Genomic DNA, 18,647 nt, shown 5'->3' with positions numbered 1-18,647 from the left:
TAAGGGTATTTCACACGATCTGCCAACAGTCAACTAAGCAGAATCCTAAGCCATGTAAATACAACTGCTTCATCAAACATGGGCTACTTCCTGATCTAAAGTAGAAGGATAATTCTAACCTTTGTTTACACTCCTGAACCTTATTAACTTCTTTAAGTGATATACTACGAAGCGGCTCCTTATCCTGCAAGAGAAAAAAAATAATTGTTTCATAAGGATGGAAAACCATCCTACCAACCTATCACACATCCAAAAATTTCAGCATAATTTTTCATTTACGGAAACAAACCATCATTTACAGATGTAACAATTACTGTTGAGAAAGACTTGTATCTTTGCTAAAATCAATTTAAAATACAAGTCAGTAAGTTTGCATTAAGCAATCAAAAACAGGTGTGTTTCACAGCTTTTAAGGTGCCAGGAAGTGGTTAGATTAGCAGACTTGATACAGTGCGTTGTGCAAAGTAGAACTCAAGTAAAAGGGACTGTGCAAACTTGCAAGGCAAATTGTTCCATTTATAAATGCAGTACACATATTAGCCCCTGATGTAGACATCTAGTTAAAGTCTGAAAACTATTAATCCAAACAGTTCTGGAGCAAGTGCACTCGAGAAATAGGCGATGAAGTATCTGAGCTGCAATCCTTTCAGGGCAATAGCAAATTTACAGGGATAGAAAAAAGGTACATCATGATTAACATTTATTTTGTTTGAAAGTAACAGAATTAGAATTAACTTCACCATTCCTTTCACAGATATATGTGCAGTTTTATCTCAATATTTTTGCAGAGTTCTGGTGACATCATGAGGAACAGGTGCAACTAGGTGGCAGTACATCACAAAGGTTAGGAACAGTATATCCACAGACATTAACCCACGGTGATTCAGTTTGTTCAGCCCTCTTTCAGACTCATTACTGAAATCAGAAATGCGCACTTTTGAAAATTAAAAGAACCGGAAAACAAAAAAGTTGTTAATCATAATTCTTTTCAGCTGTTGTGTGCCATTGAGACTCACTAAACTCTCACTACACTCAAATGTTTATTAAACTAGAATTTAAATAAACACTTAATTTTACAAATTTAAATATTTGAGATGTTAATCACAATTGTATTAGTTGGCTTCTATAAAAAGATTGCAATAGATTGATATGATTTTACCATGGAAAGCAAATAATACTGTTGTTTCTCATTTTATCGTCTTAATCATGTGAATTTTATAACAAGCTCGACAGGTTTGAACTGGTTGAGCTAATCTGAGGCAGCAGTTTAATGTTTCTTGTATAAAGAGGAAAAGGAATGATATTTTCTCTCAACTAAACATGTCTCAACAGTTTTGCGCCAGGCTCTCGAGAGTAGTAACAGCTTTACATGCATTCTATCTTTCAAGTTAAAATTAAACAATCAAGCTGCGTGTCAAAAATTAAAGATAGGAGTTATCATTAATTCAAATCAACTTCCAAGTTCCCTATATGGCAAAAAATTCTGCTTTTGCTACTAAGTTGCTTTTTAAAAGCTATGCTTTGTATAGTTTGTTTCTACAGAGATTAATACTATTAGAAAGAAAGATCTTGCATTTACATAGCGCATTTCACGACCTCAGGATGTCTCAAAGTGCTTTATAGCCAATGAAGTGCTTTTAAAGTGTAGTCACTGTTGTAACATAAGGAAATGTAGCAGCCAAATTGTGCACAGCAAGGTACCACAAACAGTAATGATATAAACCATCAGATAATTTGTTTTATAATGTTGATTGAGGGATAAATGTTGGTCAGGACACAGGAACAACTCCCCTATTCAGTCAATCTCACGAGAAACACTGCATTTAAAATAGTCTGAATAACATGCCAGTATCTTAAAATATTTTTTTCTCCAATAGGAGCCATGGGAAGCTTCCTATATTATGCCAAAGTCATGTATATGGCACATTGAGCATTATTTTCTCATTTAAGTACTCATGGCTATTACTGAAAATATAATCCAACATATTTTGCATTGTACTATATGCAGAAGCTTGTTCAGATCAATTACAGGCACATTATGTTGTAGTTACAAATGTATCTTAATGTATTTAAGCAGGAGGAGAGCATGCCAGGGGATCTCAGAGATGCCGTAATTGTGGCCATCTTCAAGAAAGGTGACAAGTCGGATTGCGGTAATTACAGAGGAGTTTCCCTGCTGTCTGCCACAGGGAAAGTCATCGCAAGAATCCTCCTCAATCGCCTTCTCCCAGTGGCCGAAGAGCTCATCCCAGAGTCGCAATGCGGATTCCGCCCACTAAGGGGCACAATGGACACGATCTTCACCACGTGTCAATTACAACAGAAATGCAGGGAACAGCACCAACCGCTGTACATGGCCTTCTTTGATCTCACAAAGGCCTTCGACACTGTCAACCGTGAGGGATTATGGAGTGTCCTCCTCAAATTCGGCTGCCCTCAAAAGTTTGTCACCATCCTCCGCCTGCTTCACAACGACATGCAAGCCGTGATCCTGACCAACGGTTCCACCAGACCCAATTCACGTATGAACCGGGGTCAAGCAAGGCTGTGTCATCGCACCAACGCTCTTCTCTATCTTCCTTGCTGCAATGCTCCATCTCACCCTCAGTAAGCTCCCCGCTGCAGTGGAGCTAAATTTACAAAACAAACGGGAAACTGTTCAACCTCCGTCACCGCCAGTCCAGATCCAAGGTCGTCCCATCCTCTGTCGTCGAACTACAGTATGCAGACGACGCTTGCGTCTGCGCTCACTCGGAGGTCGAACGCTAAACCATCGTCAACACCTTCACCGAAGCGTACGAGAGCATGGGCCTTACACTAAACATCCGTAAGACAAAGATCCTCTACCAACCTGCCCCCGCATTATCAAAATCTACGACAAGGTCTGGGACAACGTGGACCACTTTCCATACCTCGGTAGCCTACTGTCAACAACGGCAGACGTCGACGACGAAGTCCAACACCGCCTTCAGTGTGCCAGTGCAGCCTTCAGTCACCTGAGTAAGAGTGTGATTGAAGACCAGGACCTCAAACCCAGCATTAAGCTCATGGTCTACAGAGCAGCAATGATACCCGCCCTGCTGTATGCCTTGGAGACATGGACCACGTACAGCAAGCACCTCAAGGCACTGAAGAGGTACCACCAACACTGCCTCCGCAAGATCCTGCAAATCCATTGGCAGGATAGGTGCACCAACATCAGTGATCTCGCTCAGGCCAACATCCCCAGCATCGAAGCTTTGACCACGCTCGATCAGCTCCGATGGACGGGTCACATTGTCCGCATGCCCGATACGAGACTCCCAAAACAAGCGCTCTACTCGGAGCTCCGGCACGGCAAGAGAGCACCAGGTGGGCAGACGAAACGCTTCAAGGACACCCTCAAAGCCTCCTTGAAAAAGTGTAACATCCCCACCGACACCTGGAAATCCCTGGCCCAAGACCGCACAAAGTGGAGGAGAAGCATCCGGGAAGGTGCCGAACACAGAGTCTCTTCGCCGGGAGCAAGCGGAAGCCAAGCACAGGCAGCACAAGGAGCGCACGTCAACCCAAGCACCACACCCACCCGCCCCTTCAACCACCGTCTGCCCCACCTGTGACAGAGACTGTAGGTCCCGCATTGAACTAATCAGTCACTTGCGAACTCATTTTTAATGTGGAAGCAAGTCATCCTTGGTTCCGAGGGACTGCCTAAGAGAAGAAGAGATCTTAATGTATTTAAGCAGTTACAAAAACAGCCTTTTTTCAGGTAACTATGGATTTGCTTATTTAAATATAACTTGTGTTGTCTTTTATTTTAAAATAAAATTATATATTCTCTCATACTCTCAAGTGGTTTTAAAGATTATTAATATCAATAATATTTTTAACAGGGCAACAAAGTGCTCAGGGTGAGTCTTAAGTAAATTGGGCCAGAACTTCGGGTACCCATGGGTGAGTACGCGCTGGGTACTCACGCGTAGGTCCAACGAAAGTGCCGGTTTCGTGCGTGCACTGCGCAGGAAACCAGAACTTCCGTTCCCTTAAAGGAAGGGGTTCACAGGTCGAACGCGTGCGCTGGAGAGGCAGTGCGTGCACCTGGAACTTATGTTTTTTTTGCAGGTTTCTCCAGGAGGGCATGTCTCCAGAAGCTACGCTTGTAAAAAGCAGTCGCAAGGCCTGCTTTTAACAAGGTAAGTGGTGAAGCAAGTTAAATTAAAACAATTTTTCCACAGGTTTATTATTTTTAAATACTTTAAAGAAAGGTAAGTTTATTTTTAGACCCGTTAGAAACTAATTAATTTTTTCAAAAATTTAAATTGTTTAAAATAGTTTTAATGTAATTTATAGTTATTTTTAAAATGTGATTTAAAAAAAAAATTATTTGAAGTTTTAGTGACTTTTGGGGCTGAATTATATTCATAGATTTGACAGCTCTTCCTGTCAAATCTATGAATACAGATTCCCTGCTACCATTGGCTCTCCATGGCCCACGTGATCCCAGGGGATGCTTCGAACTAACTGCGCCCCTGGGATACACAAGCACTGCGCGCCGGCAGTTGGAGGAGGCCCAGGATCGGAATCCCACGCAGGCCTACAGCACAACAGCCGGCATGCTAGGTAAGTGCAGGTCGGAGGCTTGCACCCGCGGGAAGCCTCCGACCCGAATTTCTGGGCCAATGTAAAATTTGTTTACTGATGCCAATGAGAGAGTTAACAGCTTTTAGCCAGCATATGTTGTTTATACGGGCTCTCCTTTACTAAAAACATAGATACCAACAAATGCTCCTTTACATACTGTGAGGAAACACTTACCATGGCAGCTACATTATTTTAGATGTAATGTTCATGAAACTTGAAGGTGGGCAAAGCAAGCAAAACCTACATTAGGTTACATGTGTGCCCCCATGCTACCTGCCATGTGTTTCCTGATTCAATATTTTATGCAACTTTATTAGTGAAAATTGATCAATACAGCCACTTCTCAGTGATTTTGTATAAACATTAATTTTATAACTACATGAACACACCACTTAAAAGGGAACAATCTAAAGTGATTCACATAGATATATAAATTAGTCAAAATTAAAAATGACATACCAGATCTGATTTGTAATAACTTATGGAATTTTCATCCAGTATGAAATATCTTCTTTTCCAGTTTTTCATCTGTGAAGATAAAGATTGTAATTAAAAATAAAGCATCTAAGTTATAGCAAAATGCAGTCATTTAGGTAATTTTCAGTTTACTAACCATTTGGCTAAAGGATCACCTTTATTGGATTGAATAATCACTTGCAAATGCTTACATGTAGTCGTACAAATAGGTCAGTAAACCTCTACTCTTAATGCTTTTGTGCACATTTGGATTATACTTTACTTAACCAGCCCAAATGGCTCTGCAGGTCACAGTTCCTTTAATGTGCTTGTATTCTCCTGTTGTAACAGCTGAACAATTATTTTGTCATCCCAATTCAGATTTTGAATTGTCCAGAAAAAAATGTAAAAGGAATAGAAGGGCAGAGGGGAGTGAAGCATGCAAATAAAGGACGTGAAAACTTGCAATAATATTTAAATCTTTCATGACTTTGTCTATAAATGCATACAGTATAAACCTATGGAGATGGGTGCGGACATGAATCTAGTCATTCATGTGGAAATGACTTATGAAATAATACTGGGTGGCCTGCTGGTGGCGCTGTCCAGGGAGTGTATAAATACTCGGGCATGGGCCCAGCTTGCTCAGGACATTCTTTTACAGGAACTAGTGAAGGACACAACTAGATCTCCATGTTGTAAAATAGTTGATTAAAGCTTTGTTTAACGCTTAGACCAAGTGCCTAGTAGTTTTCTTACGTCAGGTGCATGAATAGAACCAAACTAAAACATGCTGAGATAACAAAACCTGCCAAATATTCTAAAGGTGAAGCCAAATACAAAACTGCCTAATTAAAGGAGAAAAAAAAATCAGGTTAATAAGTTAATATGGCAATGATCTACAAACAGGTGGACTTCAGAGTGAGCTAACAAATACCCAAATCAAAATTTTGGCACAGGTCATGGTCACCAACCCCTCCATTGATCACCTCCCCATATCCACTGTTTGATGGTGGATGCACCCTGGTGTACAGAAGCAGAAACAATGGCTGCGATTTCGTCTACCGAGGCGGGCTAAGAGCGGCCAAGGTAGGTGGCGGACTGCGACCCTGCTCCCGTTTCAATTGCGCTCCGTTGGTGATTTTGCCCTGATTGGGCTTGTTAAGCCCGCCCTGCGAGGTTCCCGGCCAACTAAAAGCAAGCGGGTCTGATGACGTCATTAAAGGGACCATGTGCACATTCATTTTGACAGTTGTGCTGTCAGTGTTCTACAGCATTGAGGTGCTGCAAACACTGACAATAACTGCACAAAGGTGCACGGCTGCACCCAGGTTCTCCTATGACTCGCTCCATATGCTTATGGAGGGAGTCACAGCACACAGGAGGTTCTCTTCCCTTCCAATGGGTGGAAGAGACCTCCCCTGGACACCACACAGCCTGGTCGCACATTGCACAGGACACAAGCAGGGATGTGGTCAGGAGGACCTGGCTGCAGTGGCGCAACCCTTTCAATGACCGCAGTAGATCACGAAACGTTACTGCAAAGCCACACTCAACCTCATCCTCCTGTGCCACTCTTCACATCCCCATCACTCTGCCTTCCCTACCCTACTCCTGCACATCCTTACTCACACCAACTTACCTTGCATCTCCATCCACCCCTCTCTATCTACATCTCCAACTCATCTAGCCAACCCTCACATTCACCCTCATCCTTGTCCAATCATACCAACTAACAACACACAAGGGTAGACACTTGTGTGTTTTAGTCAATGTTCATGTAAAGTTTCTGCTAATGTGTTGTCAAACATCGAAATCTTTATTTTGAACACTTTGCCTTCTTGGGCAGATTTGTGCGCACCTTTGGAAGTGGCTTAGTGAGTTGCAGTGAATGGTGAGACACAAGGGCACCCCCTGCAATGCTGATGAGTGTGAAAGGAATGGCTTGGGCATTGCAGGGATACTTTATGGTGCTGGCGTGGGGTGGTGCCAACCTGGCGCATCATGTGGCAACCAGGGTGTACAGTGTCAAGTGAAGTAAATCTGGCCATGGTGAGGCATCCCTAACCTCCCGAGCAGCAATGTGGTCAGGTGCCCTGTGTCCTGTCCAGCATCAGGTGATTGCGGTGCAGGTTGGTGCACCTGGTGATGTTGGTGTTGGGGCTGATCGTGGTGGGATTCTAAGGACCAAGCTGAGATTTTTTTTGAGGGGTACCGATGCTGATGGAATAGATGGCAGGTGAAGTAAAGATGACAGAAGCGATCTGTCAATGGTGAGCTAGGTTGTTCCAAGGAGGTGACAGTGGATAAAGAGTTTACTCCAAACACTTCCAAACTGCAAAGGTCAAAAGTGTGTTCCAAATCCTGAAGGCTGCAGCTTCTAACATTGGAAAGTGAACAGCTGTGAAATGGTAGCTTTTATACCACTTTTGCAGCGGTCACCTATTCAGAGCAATGGAGAGTCATTAACAACCCAACCTACTTACATGACATGATCCCGGAGCACTGTGAAACTCGCCAAAAAGCTAGAAAAATGGTAAGTAGATGGTAAAATGCTATTTAAGTACCTTTTAACAACCTCTTAACTATTTCAATTGGCTCACCCACTGCTTGGTGTCAAGTCTGTAAAGCACAGGTAGAGCCAGCACTTGCGAAACTGACATGGAGGCAGGTTCGCAGCGTGCTCCTGACCTGCTGTCAATCTTTTAGATTTTGACAGCGGGCCCGCCTTCGAACCTGCCCTCTGAGCACCGGCAAGATTCCGGCCAATGACACCCAATCAATGTGTTTAATGGCTCCTTGGTTAATTCCATTAATATATACTCAGAGGTTCAAGAAGGCAGCTCACCACCACCTTCTCAAGGGCAACTAGGGATGGGCAATAAATGCTGGCCTTGCCAGCGACACCCACACCCATGAATGAATAAAAAAATCTGCAGAAAAGCCAGAAATAGACACAAGCGTACTTATTCAGTTCAGAGTATGTAACATTTATCGGCTGCAGTAGTTGCTCGTTTCCACCCAAAGCCATGATGCACACTATCTGGTTTCCTCTAAAGTACTGTTCCTCTCCCTTTCAAAAATGCCGTCATCAACACCTCAAAAAATCTACCTTTAAACCCTCGGTCCTTGCAAATTGCCGCCCCATCTACAAAGTCCATGAACCTGTTGTCACCACCAAATCCACATTCAGCTTTCCTGCAACTACCAATTTGAATCTCTCCAATCAAGTTCCGAGCCACAGCACTAAAATGGTCATAATCATTCACAAATGACTCCTCTGCGATCATGGGGCCTTATCCCTCCGCTTCCGTGTTTGACATGGTTGACCAGACCATCCACCTGCAACGCCTCTCCTCGCTTGGTTCCATTCTTGCCTATCCAATCATAGCCAGAGTATTTCCAGCAATGGTTTCTCTTCCTGCTCCCTCAACATTAACTCAAATTACCCAAAAATCTATCCTTGAGCATCTCCTCTACATGCTACCCACTGGATCATAATCTGCATACTTTGGGTCAGTTTCCACATGTTGGCTGACAACACTCAGCTTCACCTCTGTATTACCTTTCTCGACTCCTCCGCGGTCTCAGTGGTGTTAAATTGCTTGTCTGATATTGGATGAGCCACAATTTCCTCCAACTAAATATTAAGACTAAAACCCATCATCTCCAGCCCGTCACAAACTCTATACCCTTGCACCAATTCCTCCATTACAAAGACTGCCTACTTCCACCGCTGTAACAGCATCTTCCTCTACTCCTGCCTCAAACCATCTGCTGCTAAAACTCTCATCTAGGTCATTGACTATTCCAATACTCTCCTGACCTTTCTCCTATCCTTCACGCTCCAAAATCTTTAGCTCATCCAAAACTCTGCTGTCTGTATTCTATTCTGCACCAAGTTCCAATCGTCCATCACCCCTGTTCCAGCTGATCGACTTTGGCTTCTGGTCCCCCAGTGTCTCAAGTTTAAAATTCTCATTCTTGTGTTTGAATCCCTTCATGGTCTCGTCCCTCCCCAACTCTAATCGCCTCCAGTTCTACAATCCCCCTGATCTTTCTGTTCCTCTGACTCTGGCCTTTTGTGCATCCCCGCCTCCCTTCCTTCCACAAGTGACAGCTGTGTCTTCAGATGCCTAGGCCCCATGCTCTGCAATTCCCTCCCTAAACCCCTCCACCTTCCTCTCTTCCTTCAATACCTTCATTGAAACCTACCTCTTTGACCAAATATTTGGTCTTCCCTCCTAATATCATCTTTTAGTCCATTTTTGCCTGATTACACCTTTGTGATGCACCTTGGGACATATTTCAACAGTAAAGGCACTAAATAAATGTAAATTGTTGTTGGCTATACTTCTTTCTCAAGTTCCATAAGATAAAGGAAGAATTCAGGAGAAGGAACTATATCTGAACAGAATCTCTAGGTTCTTTTTCAAATGGTGCGTAGGCAGGCTGCCTAGTGCCAAAGCTCAGCAAGAGGTTTTCCTTTTTAGTTCTTGTACTGAAATTTCACTTACCATTTGGTGAAAAGGACTTTCTCCTATTGTTGTAAGGCACAAACTCATCTTATGTGTAGTAATGTTCTTAATATACAAACTCAGTAAAATGGCAATGGGGGCAAGGCACACTGTCCTTATATCTGCCATTGGCTTAAATCCAGCACATACGACACAATTAAAATGTTGTTCCTCTGCTGCAAGTCCTATACAACAGGAGTTGTGGCAGCCACAATCTTGTTATTGATGGATACTAGGTAAGGCTAAGATGGATAAGGGTACATATAACTTAGAATAAGTTGGAACCTCAGGTTGGCATGGCACATCCTGTTGATGCACAGTACACTTGAGCATGCTTTACCTAACCTAGGAGTGTTTGATGGAGAGAGAGGATATGTGGCTAAATGTTCTATTTTCAAGCACTGACATGCCTCAGCTTAATAACAATCAACCAAAGGGAAAAAATGGCCAAGTTAGTACCTGTAAATGTTTTAACCTCTCGAATGAAGAAGAAAATTTATCAAAACAGTAATGGAAGACATGCAGGGGGGAAAAAAAGGGATTGAACATTTCTATAACACAGTATGTGAAATTTAAATAATTGTAATTATATTTTGAAGCTTCTAGTATGGTTAGTATTTCTCCAGGCTCTGGTTACTCACCACTGCTCCTTGTTTAACACAGTAACCACTTTTAATGACTGCTTGATCAGATGTAGGTTTGCCAATAAAATATGCGAGCTGACTTTGGGAACGTTTCAAATTACTTTTCTCAATTCCTTCCAGAGATTCCATCCCCTCCTGTTAAACAAAGATATAAAGCCATTAAAGACAAAATAAATCATAATTAAAATCCATTTTTACATTAACAGCAGGCATGCAAAATACATAACAGTTTCCAGATGGCTGATCAGTCATATTTGCATGTAACATTTGGTAGATTTAAGAATTAACAGGTTAAGAATATTTGGTCAACATTTGAAAGCAGCCTTCCAGATTAAACTGGCTTGAATAAATTGCAAGTCTAGACTCCAAGTTTGGTCTGATCAGGACTATTAACATAATTATACAGGCTGCATAACATTTCAAGAAATATTTTTATTTCTGTAATTTGCCTCATGGATAGAAATGTTTTAATTGTTGGGAAGAACCTAATTTTGATTATAAAGTTTTTTCTGAAAAAAATGCAAAATGAACCATCAGGTTCACATCAATAACATTGACATAACTGTGGTAATAGGAATTACTTCCACATGCTTTCAACCTACAAATGTGGAAAAGGTTGAGGGGAGACCACTTCTGAAGAAAAACTTTTGAATCATATAGTAGGCATAACTGCAGTAATCCAAGTACAAAAACAGATCCACCCTCACTGTACTTAATATTTCAACACCGACAGTAATTCACATATACTGTATAAAGTCACATTCATAGATGGGCATAGGTCACTCAAATCCATACTACAGGAAACTCTATTATCCGGCACCAACGTCCAGATTACAGAGAGATATAGTTAAAAGGTACGAGAGCTTCGTACACAGCAACAAATCCAGGCTTCCCTGTAGCTTAGCAACATGTGCAGGAACTCCGGCCACAGACCAAGCGTCCCTGTTGCTTAGCAACAAGTGCACAAACTCCAGTTACACAGCCACAGATCCAGGAACTACCACTAATATGAAGTAAAACTTACCTGAACCTACTCCTGAATTTTGCCGGTTAACAGAGATTTCCAGTTAAATTTAGGTGCCGGTTAAAAGAGAGTTTCCTGCATATAAAATTACACCAAATCTCTGCTTAAAATTCTATAACTAAAATATTATAGATTCTTTAACTTGCAAAGTTACTGATTAATTCAGATATCAAACGAGACTGCAGCATTTCCCAGCAATGATAGGGAGGATAATCGTGCTCAATTGGTCCTAAACTTCCACAGCATCTAACTACAGGAGACATTTGAAACTGCCTGGGGCAGGGTCTTGAACTGGCATCTCAGCTACAGAAATGTCAAACAGGGCAGGCAGTAAAAAAAACAAAGGCTGAAAAAAAAAAGGGGAATCTTGCCCAACAAATACAACACAGAAAGAAAGTTAAGCTTAACTCTCAAATCCATCCTGCATTTATGCTTTGCCCCAACTGTACAAGTAAAAACAAAAGATGAATTAAAAAAATTAAAGATTGTGAAGGCAAGGGATGTTAGCCTACTTTTCCATTCATTCAACACAAGAATCAAAGCAATTAGACATTTGACATGGGTAGAGTTCTTTGTTTTCAGTTTTTAAATTGGCTGGATTTTGCGGTCAGTGGCAAACAAATGATGCAAGCCGTTCATCACACTTGTACTTGCCCACAGATTTTCTATGGGCTTTTGCACTGGAAGTTCCTGTCAGCCAACTATCCAAAAGCGCAGAACCCTCTACAGAGCATTTAGGACCTGTGTGAACAGGACAAGCAACTGAGTATCTCCTTAACCAATCGCATTGACGAATGGTAAATGAGCAGCGCAGAATTTGAACCAGGAAACGTCAGTTAGAATATTTAATTCAATGTCAAACCAAGTACAGAAAGCAAAATAAAGAGATGGAAAGAAAGATTGGATTAAGAGAGATAAAGAGACAAAGAAAAAGTTTTTTAAAAATAAATTTTTAAATTTCTAACAATAAATAGGATCTTCAGGAATGAGACCCCACACTTGTAAAAGTTAATTTTCAGTGTCATAGAGAGGTTGTTTGGCAGTAATTAAGACTTACCATGCCGCTAAAAGAGTACTTACACTGGAATGGACAAGCCCTAACTTTTTCTGGCAAGTTTAGCTTGCATCTCTGAGGCAAGTATAGGAACTTCATGCCATTCAATGTACAGGAAACTCTCTGATATCCGGCACTGACGGGACTGAGCTGTTGCCGGTGGAACAAAACTGCCGGAGAAACGAGCGGTAATGTTAAAACATACGGAGCTTCTCCGAGCTCCGTATCTAGCAACAAACCCTACAGCCTCAAAACAGTCGGCACAGCTTGCAAGTGTCCAAAGATGTGTGGGTTAGGTTGATTGGCCATGATAAAAATTGGCCCTTAGTGTTAGGGAGGATTAAATACGTGGGGTTACGGGGATAGGGCTTGGGTGGGATGGCTGTCGGTGTAGGGACCGGGTGCTAGGGTTTGGATGATCAGCCATGATCTCGTTGAATGGTGGAGCAGGCTCGAAGGGCCGAATGGCCTACTCCTGCTCCTATCTTCTATGTTTCTATGTCTCTGTAGCTAAGCAACAGCTTCAGCTAGAAGCTTGCAGCGCCTCGACTGGAGAAAAAAAGCAACAAAAACTAAAAAACTTATCTGAACCGACTCCTGAATTTTGCCGGTGGATAGAGCGTTCCGGACATTTAACCTCTGGTTAAACGAAAGTTTCCTGTATTTGAATGGGGAGCCAGACGGCAAGGCTCCGTTTTTGGGAAGCTTTTGGGAGGAATGTTGCATCTGGACAACAACTTACGGATTTGTGTGTTTAACTACGCATGTGCGGTCGCCAGAAGTTGCTGTCCGATTTCCACATAAATGACAGTGAGCCATGTTAGCCTCACCGTTATTTCTACCACTAAATCCAGCCCCTTATTGATCCAAGTGTGTTTTAAAATGATTCTAATTCAGGTTTTACTAGATTTGAAAAAAGACTGCCACCACCACCACAAGAACTGCAATACTCAAGACAATTGGGAATGGGCAATGAATACAGTCTTTACTAGCATCGCCCACATTCCAACAACAATTTTTTTTAAACTGCCAACTGTCTCGTGATGAAGTTTCAGCAGAATTATCTGTACATCAATGGCATGTGGAAAGAGTATGGTACTTCTGCTGATTTGTGACAGAAATAAATTTTCTAACCAGAGAACATAGAATTCATTTTTGGTACCCTAGACTTCAGTTATAAAAATTAAAAAACAGCACTGATGGCAAGGGCACGAGGCAGTTGCCGTAAGTCATACAGCCCACAGGGGCCTCAGGTTCAATCCCAAATAAATTATCAGTTCTCAGCAGGGGCACGACAATTAGCTTCAATGCCCCACGTTTTGGGATTGGGTTGGAGAAAGTGAGTCCCTACGGTCAGTTGTATCCAGTGTGAGGATATCTGGAGGTTCAATTGTGATGATTGATTGTGTTGGAAGTATTCATAGACAAAGAGCCCGTTGGACATGGTATCATACATTCAAGAGAGGACAGTGGAGGGGTTGTAGGTGCAGTGGTTGAAAACAAAGAACACTCAGCAGAAGCTTGATGCAATATAAAGCTCTTGCTTTACTGGCCCTCGGCAATATGCCTCAACCTCAGTCAGATGATCACCCCTTCTTTCCCAGTTCAATCAATGTTACATTTGTATTTTCCACATCACCATCTCATTGACTTAGTAGAATATTGATGATTTACAGCAAAGTTGTAACTGCTTTGTGTTGTGATGTGACCTACACCCATTGGAACTGGGTTAAAATTAATTTAATTTACAGCCAGAGAAGATTCAGCATCCAATTATTTTAGTATGGACTATTATATATAAAATTGAAAAAAAATATTGGTTTCTATACATGTTATAAATGAAGTCTAAACTGCTAGCCAGCCATAAGGTTGTCAACTTTGTTGCACTAATACACTTTGCTTCCCTACCACTGTAATTTGTCAGGTATGTTGGTACATCATTTTCTTATTCACCTGATTAGTCTGTGTAATAATTGGAACACCACCAATAATTTCTGTCTTGTATGGCCCTGGCTTCCTTCCACATGGTCCCTCCACAAGACAATTTTGGTTATCTGTGTTCAGTTGAACATCTGATGGTTTTGGTACCTGTTTTAAAACAAATAGCAAAGATAGCAATACAACTAGTAACATGTATATTGTATGACTCGCATTACAATTTTTACTTGGTACTTTAGAAATTAACAGGGATTATCCAAGGCCAGTTGCATTAATGTGTAATTTAAAAAAAATTAAACCTTTCCACAAAAATTAATCCAGATATTTTCAAGTGATTATGTGGCCTCTTACTCATCACTGAATTTTGCACAGGTAAACAACGAACCGTTAACAGCAGTAAAAAGCATTTAAACATATTTCAGGATTTTTTTCAAAACTGAATTTATTAATCAGATCATATTCATAAGATAATTTTGCAATATTTCATTATATATGCTAATAGCAAAGTAAAAAGCTCAGGGTGCCAACACTGGTGTTTTGTTGTGCAACTTGCTTGTACCTGTAGTTAATTATGAGAGTAAAATTTCATTCACAGCAGAAAAATAACCAAAAGGCCCAAATAAAACCCCATTCTAGACCACTTCAGGGAGTAGTTAAGAGTCAACCACTGTGATGTAGGACTGGAGTCACATATAGGCCAGACCAGGTAAAGGTGGCAGGATTCCATCCCCAAGGGATATTAGTGAACCAGTTGGATTTTTACAACAATCCGACAGATTAATGGTCATTTTTACGGCTACCAGTTTTTTATTTCCCGATTTTAAAAAAAAATGAATTCAAATTCTCAAACTTTTAGTGGTATTTGAACTAATTTTTTCTGGATTATTGCCATCTGCCAATGGTGGGATGAAGGGAAGAGGGTTGGACAAAAGGCCAGAGTCAATAGAACCAAGAGTTCAGGGGAGGGTTCGTAACACTTGAGGAGGTTGCAGAGATATGGAAGGGCGAGGCCATGAAGCGATTTAAACATGAGGATGAGAATTTAAACTTGGAAGAAAACCAATAATTTCAAAGCTCACTACTTCTCTTCCAACAAAAGGAAGAATGTAGGGACACTGATAGCTATGATGTATAAAAGAGCTCTCTTGCCAATTTTGAACAAATGAGGAATCAGGAGCCAATGTATATCAGCAATTTCAACGAAAGAATGTAAGCGGGACCTGGTACTGGATAGAATACAGGTAGCAGAGTTTTGGATGAGCTGAAGTTTGCAGAGGTGGATGATGGGAGGCTAGCCAGCACTACAGAGGTCATTCTATGGTCATTCTATTTCCCCCCACCCCCCCCAACATTGTGTTTATTTTCCCTTTCCCCTTCCACCATCCCATTGTTCTGTTCATTATTAAATGCTGTTCATCTAGAATATCTTCCAGTCCTGAGAAAGTGTCTTAAACCTGTATCAACTACCTGACTTTGTTTCTCCACATGCTGCCAGACTTGCTGAGTATTTCCAGTTTTTTTCTGTATTAATTATCAGATTTCCAGCATTTGGTTTTCATTTTATACTATTTTAGAGTCCATGAGAAGCAGCTTTGGGTGCATTTCAATGCAAAAGTAGCAATATAACTCAGGAATCAAGTCGGTAATTTGAGTGCTACGTATTTTTCATTTTAGGAGAAACACGTGCATTCCCACCAGTTTTTAATATTAACAATGAATAACCAAGAAATTATATAATAGCCTTAGATGCCAAAAGAGCATTACTTGTTAAGAGTGGCAGTGTGATTTTCTGCTGGCCCTAGACCTATGACACTCCATATTTTAATAAGAATATGAAAGTATAATGGAGTCCCTGGATGTCTAACTGCACAAATACATTTGTGAAGTCTACATACTGTGCCAGCTGTGTCGATCTCGAAAGAATTTGGATAGGAGTCTTGAGAGTTTGGGTCAGGGGTTTCAGAATCATTGTATATGATTACAACCAATTAAAAGTACAAATTTTAGAAATCAAAAATCTACAAAACTTAGGAATCCTCCTCAATAATATTCACAATTGAAACTAGTAAAATGGAAGCTGGTCAATTCTCCCCTCGAAGAGTTGAATTCTTTAACATTTCATTTCCAAAATGTAAAAGCTGAGGTCATTTGCTGAAACTTGCTTTGTTAATGTCTAACATTGAAAACCCCCACCACTTAGCAAACACAAAGAAAAGAACTGTATTAACAGAAACGTGTTTGCTTTTTTAATGAAAAAAACACCAGTATTATCCCCGAGTTGGAAACCCTCAAAGTCCTGTCTCTTTCCCCGCTAGGTCACTCAGATGATGAATGTAGGGACACGGATATCTATGATGTATAAAAGAGGTCTGCTGACGATTTTGAGCAAATGGGGAATCAGGAGCCAGTGTAGGTCAGCAATTTCAGGGACTGCAAAGAGAATATATTGTATTCAACCAACATCTAAATTCAAGTGTGTGGGTGTTGCCCACTTCTTTGCTGAGACAGCAAGCCTTTCTTTTCCCATGCGTGACAAAAATTCAAATCATTTTTATGGTAAGTTATTTTGGATTCATACCTCACCCGTTTTTTTCTAGTATTCATTAAAGTAACATTGGCACAACTACCTTAAATTCAACAGCCGAGCTCGAGTGTCTTTCAAAATTTCAGAGGAAAACAATGCAAAAAAAATTTCCAAAATAATATTTAATACAAAAAGTTGCTGCCTCTCTAAAATGAACCCCGAAAGCAAACATAAATTTAATAAGCATCATAAAACTGATCAGGTTTATTTCACTCAAATGCCGTCACAGCTTGAAGTTCCAATCCCTTCTACTCATCATTTAAATAAGTTGACCTTGAATTGAGAGATTTTATTAAATAGGCTGAGAAACAAAAGAAGCCTCAACAAAATGTAACTTCACTGCAGTTAAATGACTTGAAATATTCGCGGTTACAAAGAAAAGGGTATCAGCCAATGCATGATCTGTACAGGATCAGTCAAATGTGAGAGAATTAACATTTTCACTCCAACGCTCTTGGCAGGATTCAAACCAAGAAGTAAAAGAATAATTTTCTAACTTGTCCAACCTTTGCAAAATGCCAAAGATACATATTTCCTAAAAAATAAATACCGAACTGAACTGGAAAGCTAAAGTGTTGTATATCTGACTATTTCAGGTGTGTTTGCAAATACTGGAATTTGTTCAATTTAGATCTCTGAGGAGCAACATAATTGACATCATCTGAATTACCTAGTAGGGAAAAAGACCTGGCTTAAGGGTTTCCAACGCGAGTATAAAACTGACATTTTTTCATTAAAAAAACAAGTTTCTGTTAATAGTTTTTTTCCCCCCCATATACAACTGGATTGTTTTGAACCAAAATTATTCTTTCTAAACTTAACTTGCTCTTTAACTGCTCAGACCAAGACTTTCATTTTACTGATGACATTTTTCAGAAGACATGTATAAATCTGAGCCTCTTTTACAGCAGAGGTTATCCGATACTGGACACTTAAATTGCAATCATTTAACTCAATCCCAAATCATTGATAATTATAAGAAAATACTGGAGATGAAGAGCTGATTCGAAGACCACCAAAATGTAACACCTTTTTTTTACTGCTTCATTCTCCATCATCTGCTGATTTGTGTTTATCCTGTCTCTTCCACAGTTCTACAGCTTTGTTTGTGATCATGTTGTTTCCCATCACTAGACCTATATACCATGTAACTAAAACCAGCTATTAACAGAAATAAGTTACTCTTGTGGAGTGGCCAATTCTCGACTCAGACATGAAATAGTGAAGCCACAAAAATGTTTTACAGATCAATATTTAGACTTTTGAGAGGTGGAAATGTAATCTCCTTCACTGACTCAGGCATAGCACAAGGAAAAATAACAGTATCTCCATTTAAAAAAAAAAGTTTTATTTTATTAACTAATTCTTTGCTACTCTCCCTAACAATGTGCCCTAACCTCAGAATAGTGTGATGATTTCCATTTCCCAGATTTTGGCAGGCAAATAATGTAACATCAAATCTTTCAGGCTTCCAAAGACCTAAATTTACAGATCAGAGGCGAAACCATCCTCAAAATTGGCTCAAGGGGAAGGTCCAAATAGTAAAATGCACGCCAGTTACCAATTACATTTATGTCTCTCAATGGCAAAAATAATTAAATACGTGCCTTCTATAACAAATTTGTCTTCCAAAATTATACATTATCTCACTTTCACATGAATGAAGAGTGAATATTGCTAAAGCAGCAAGGGACACGCTTAAACAAATGAATCGTCTGGTTAGTATTAAACAGCATGCTACTGTATTGCTATATTTAGCCAAACTTAAAGCCTCACATATGGAGTAAGTGTTTTGCTGTTACTTCAAGAA

The 18,647-nt window shown here is 40.5% G+C and overlaps 1 protein-coding gene across 6 annotated transcripts in view; it reads right to left on the bottom strand.

The window, feature by feature from the left end:
- The window catches only part of plekha1b (pleckstrin homology domain containing A1b), a 95,391-nt gene that overhangs the window by 15,914 nt on the left and 60,830 nt on the right, over positions 1-18,647 (bottom strand). For all 6 annotated transcript variants that reach the window (XM_085994591.1, XM_085994593.1, XM_085994596.1 and 3 more), the window contains 4 exons: positions 14,269-14,403; positions 10,235-10,372; positions 5,080-5,148; positions 120-184 (listed from right to left, as the gene is read on the bottom strand). In XM_085994591.1, coding sequence (XP_085850717.1) covers positions 120-184; positions 5,080-5,148; positions 10,235-10,372; positions 14,269-14,403 — 407 coding nt within the window. The remainder of the gene's footprint in view (positions 1-119; positions 185-5,079; positions 5,149-10,234; positions 10,373-14,268; positions 14,404-18,647) is intronic.

The sequence above is a fragment of the Somniosus microcephalus genome, chromosome 8 (assembly GCF_052327205.1).
Source record: "Somniosus microcephalus isolate GS21.2 chromosome 8, FLI_Smic_1.0, whole genome shotgun sequence".
Classification (NCBI taxonomy): domain Eukaryota; kingdom Metazoa; phylum Chordata; class Chondrichthyes; order Squaliformes; family Somniosidae; genus Somniosus; species Somniosus microcephalus.
This window is presented reverse-complemented; position numbering and strand designations above follow the sequence as displayed.